The 3,151-nt window shown below is 59.6% G+C and overlaps 1 protein-coding gene across 1 annotated transcript; it reads left to right on the top strand.

Moving 5' to 3' along the window:
• Positions 1-708: 708 nt before the first annotated feature.
• DCS_06558 (sporulation protein RMD8) lies at positions 709-2,924 on the top strand (the record flags this gene model as incomplete). The annotated part of the gene is made up of 4 exons (XM_040803846.1): positions 709-741; positions 813-2,169; positions 2,229-2,716; positions 2,787-2,924. The coding sequence occupies 4 exons, from the start codon at positions 709-711 to the stop codon at positions 2,922-2,924; spliced, it is 2,016 nt and encodes a 671-aa protein (XP_040653950.1).
• Between the last annotated feature and the right edge of the window lie 227 nt (positions 2,925-3,151).

A 3,151-nucleotide genomic window follows, 5' to 3' on the forward strand; every position in this document is an offset into this window, starting at 1 on the left:
GGCTGCTGGCGGTTAGTGTGAACTTTGTTGGCGTTACGACCTAGATGTACAGTAGAGCTACAAGTACATGTACTGTACTGTAGTTTGGTGGTAGTGGGTGGTAGTGGGTGGTAGTTGGTGGTAGGCGGTATTATATGAGTACCTAGTACGGAGTACTCCATATCTGCGCACCGTTTGCACAAGTCGTCCTATGTGTGCTAAATTGCAGGACATGGCAGTAGTAAGTAGGTGTATTAGGATAGTATAAGTTCTCCGTGCCTGTACCGCAGTCCATATGCATGCAAAGGATGCTACATGTACAACTACGGAGTACAGTACTTGCAGGTGATATCTACCTACCTAGTAGTATTGTACAGTACTCCGTACTTCAAGGTGTGCTACCAAATGTACCTGCACGGAGTACTGCAAACACTGCAAGTATTCCGCACGGAGACCAGAGTCCAGTAATACGGAGTACAAACAAGCAAGTACCTTTCCATGCTCATGGTGGGGCAGAATGAGGTCACGAATCAAGCCAGGCTCTGGCAAACCTCTCTCCATACTCCTACTCTACCATATCTACAGGGCATCCAGCAATTTTGCAACAACTCCTCCGTACGGAGCGTCACAATCATCCAATGACACTTTCCCTTCCACGACCCCTCCACGACCGCAGTTGATTGACGCCGAGAGAGGCTCATCTCTGGCGCCAGCTGCGCGTCAGTCATCATGTCGTCCTCGACGCAAAGGCCCTCCGTGCTCGTAAGATCCAATCGTCCCTACGCCGCTTCCAATGACGCAACGACCGGGGCGGCGACTAATGGAGGCCGCAGGTTACGGACTCGAGAGAAAGATCAAAGCAGAGACGGCTGCCAAGGCGTCAGGATGCCGCGTCCGTATCGGCTGGCCGGGCGCCGATGCGCTTCATGACTGTCGACAACGTCCTGCAGTACAACTCGCAGATCCCCTCCGGCCAGCCGCGAGGGCCGCCGGCAAAGTCGGCACAACGGCCATCTTCGACGGGAGCTGGTCTGATCGCCGGCCGCCGCGTCATCGCCGGCGGTTTGCCGAGCATCCAATCCCGGACAGGGCAGCCGATGCCCTCTCGGACGACCAAGATCAGCGAGAAGCTGGTTTTGCTGCCAGAGACGAATGACGACGACGACGATTCGGCCGATGGAGAGGCCGAGAGCGAGCCCTCGATGGCGAGGAAGTGGCAGGATGAAGACCAGATGCCCCTGAGGGACGAGGAGCTCGACGTGCTCAAGAAGAGGGGCGGCATCCGAGGAAAGAGCTACGCCGAGCGGCTGCCCAAGTTGCAGCGAAAGGACAAGGTCAGCCGATTGACGGCCTACTGCAATGCCCAGGCATTCAAGATGGGGGCCACGTCCGAGTTTCTGAAGCAGAAGCACGAGACCAAGACGAAGCTCTACGACGACTGCCTGTACGCCATCTACGCCTTGCCGCTACTCAACGGCACCGAAGGCTACCGGGTGCGCGGTCGGCCGATGCTGAAGACGCCGGGCACGGGCAAGACGATGCTGGATCTGGAGATTGAGTGGACCGAGCAGCGCGACCATCACGAGGGCTACTTTGACGACGACGCCTACTCGACGCCCGAGAGTCCCGAGCACGAGGACCGGGGCTCGGAATCGTTGGACATGCGAGGGCGAGGGGACGACTCGCGTCGTGAGCAGGACGAGACCATACCGTCGCACATCAACCGACTCGCCCCCGATGCCAAGCACTTTGCCGAGATGTTCGTCTTCTCCTACGGCGTCGTCGTCTTTTGGAATTTTTCCGAGCACCAGGAAAAGGACATACTGGCGGACCTGACGTTCGCCGACGCCGAGGACGGCATCAGCCTGCTTACGCGACCGCTGGAGCAGGTCGACTTTGAGACGGAGGAGTTCCACTTCGAATACAGCGCCGACGTCAAGCGGCCGCGCGTCTTCAACGACATGATCACCCTCCTCCCGCGGTCGGACCACATGATCAAGCTGACCATCAGCCACGCCATCGCGCAGAGCACGAAGCTCTGCTTCTTCGAGGAGAGGATGAGCGAGACGATGCTGGACACGCAGCACGTACCCAAGACGCTGGCCTTGACGGGTGAGCTGAACATGACGAGAGCCGAGATTGTCAAGATCCTCGGCCACCTGTTCAAGAGCCGGGTCGACATCAACCTCTGTAAGTCGCTCGTCACGACGCTGCGGTTCCGAGCCTGTTTTCCTGACCCTCACGGCCAGCATCCAACATCCTCGACGTGCCCAACTTCTTCTGGGACTCGGAGCCCACGCTGCACCCGCTCTACGCCGCCGTACGCGAGTACCTCGAGATCGACCTGCGCATCAAGGTGCTCAACGAGCGGTGTCGCGTCTTCCTCGACCTGGCCGAGATTCTCTCCGACTCGGTGGCCGATGCCAAGATGAGCTCCATCACGTGGATCATCATCGTTCTCATCGTCATCAGCATTCTCGTCACCGTGACCGAGGTTGGCCTGCGCTTCGGCATGCTGAGCAAGAACTCGGTCGGGGCCAAGATGAGAGCGGCGGCCGCGTCCGCGTCCTGGAACGAAGAGATGGTGGCCGGCGTCGCCCCAGCCATCCTCGCCGTGAGGCGGGAAGCACGGGATGAGGCCGGTCCGGAAGGCCGCAACGCCGCAGCCGTCGACGTCGGCGGCCTCGAGAGTCTGGCCATCACCCTCGGTCTTTCCTCGAACGCCTCCATCGAGGAGGTAAGAAGCGGCATCGTGGACTTGAAACGGCGCGCCGCATCTCCCGGTCGCTGCGTCGCCAGATGACCAGGACTCGGAACACGCCGGTCCAGGCCTGACGCTGTCCCGACCCCCTTCCGTTGAGGTGCTGGACGAGATCGACGGCCCCAAGCGCGGTGCGAGTCCCCGCGCCAGGTCGCCGGCCTCAATCGACGCAGCACACGCCTAGACCCTGCTTCTATTTCTAGTCTATCGACGAACATTTGCCGTCGGCGTTGGGGATCCTTCCTTCGGCCAGGCTCGTATGCTCACCAGGCTGCGCGGCAATTTTTTCGACAAGAGCGCCATGCAATAGAATGCGGCATATCTTACGCTCGCACTTGGCGGCCCCTTCGACACCCTTCTCGAGGCGCACACGCGTCGAATGCGAGTGCGAGTGCACTTCGTGCTCGACCT

The sequence above is a fragment of the Drechmeria coniospora genome, chromosome 03 (genome assembly GCF_001625195.1).
Source record: "Drechmeria coniospora strain ARSEF 6962 chromosome 03, whole genome shotgun sequence".
NCBI classification, from domain to species: domain Eukaryota; kingdom Fungi; phylum Ascomycota; class Sordariomycetes; order Hypocreales; family Ophiocordycipitaceae; genus Drechmeria; species Drechmeria coniospora.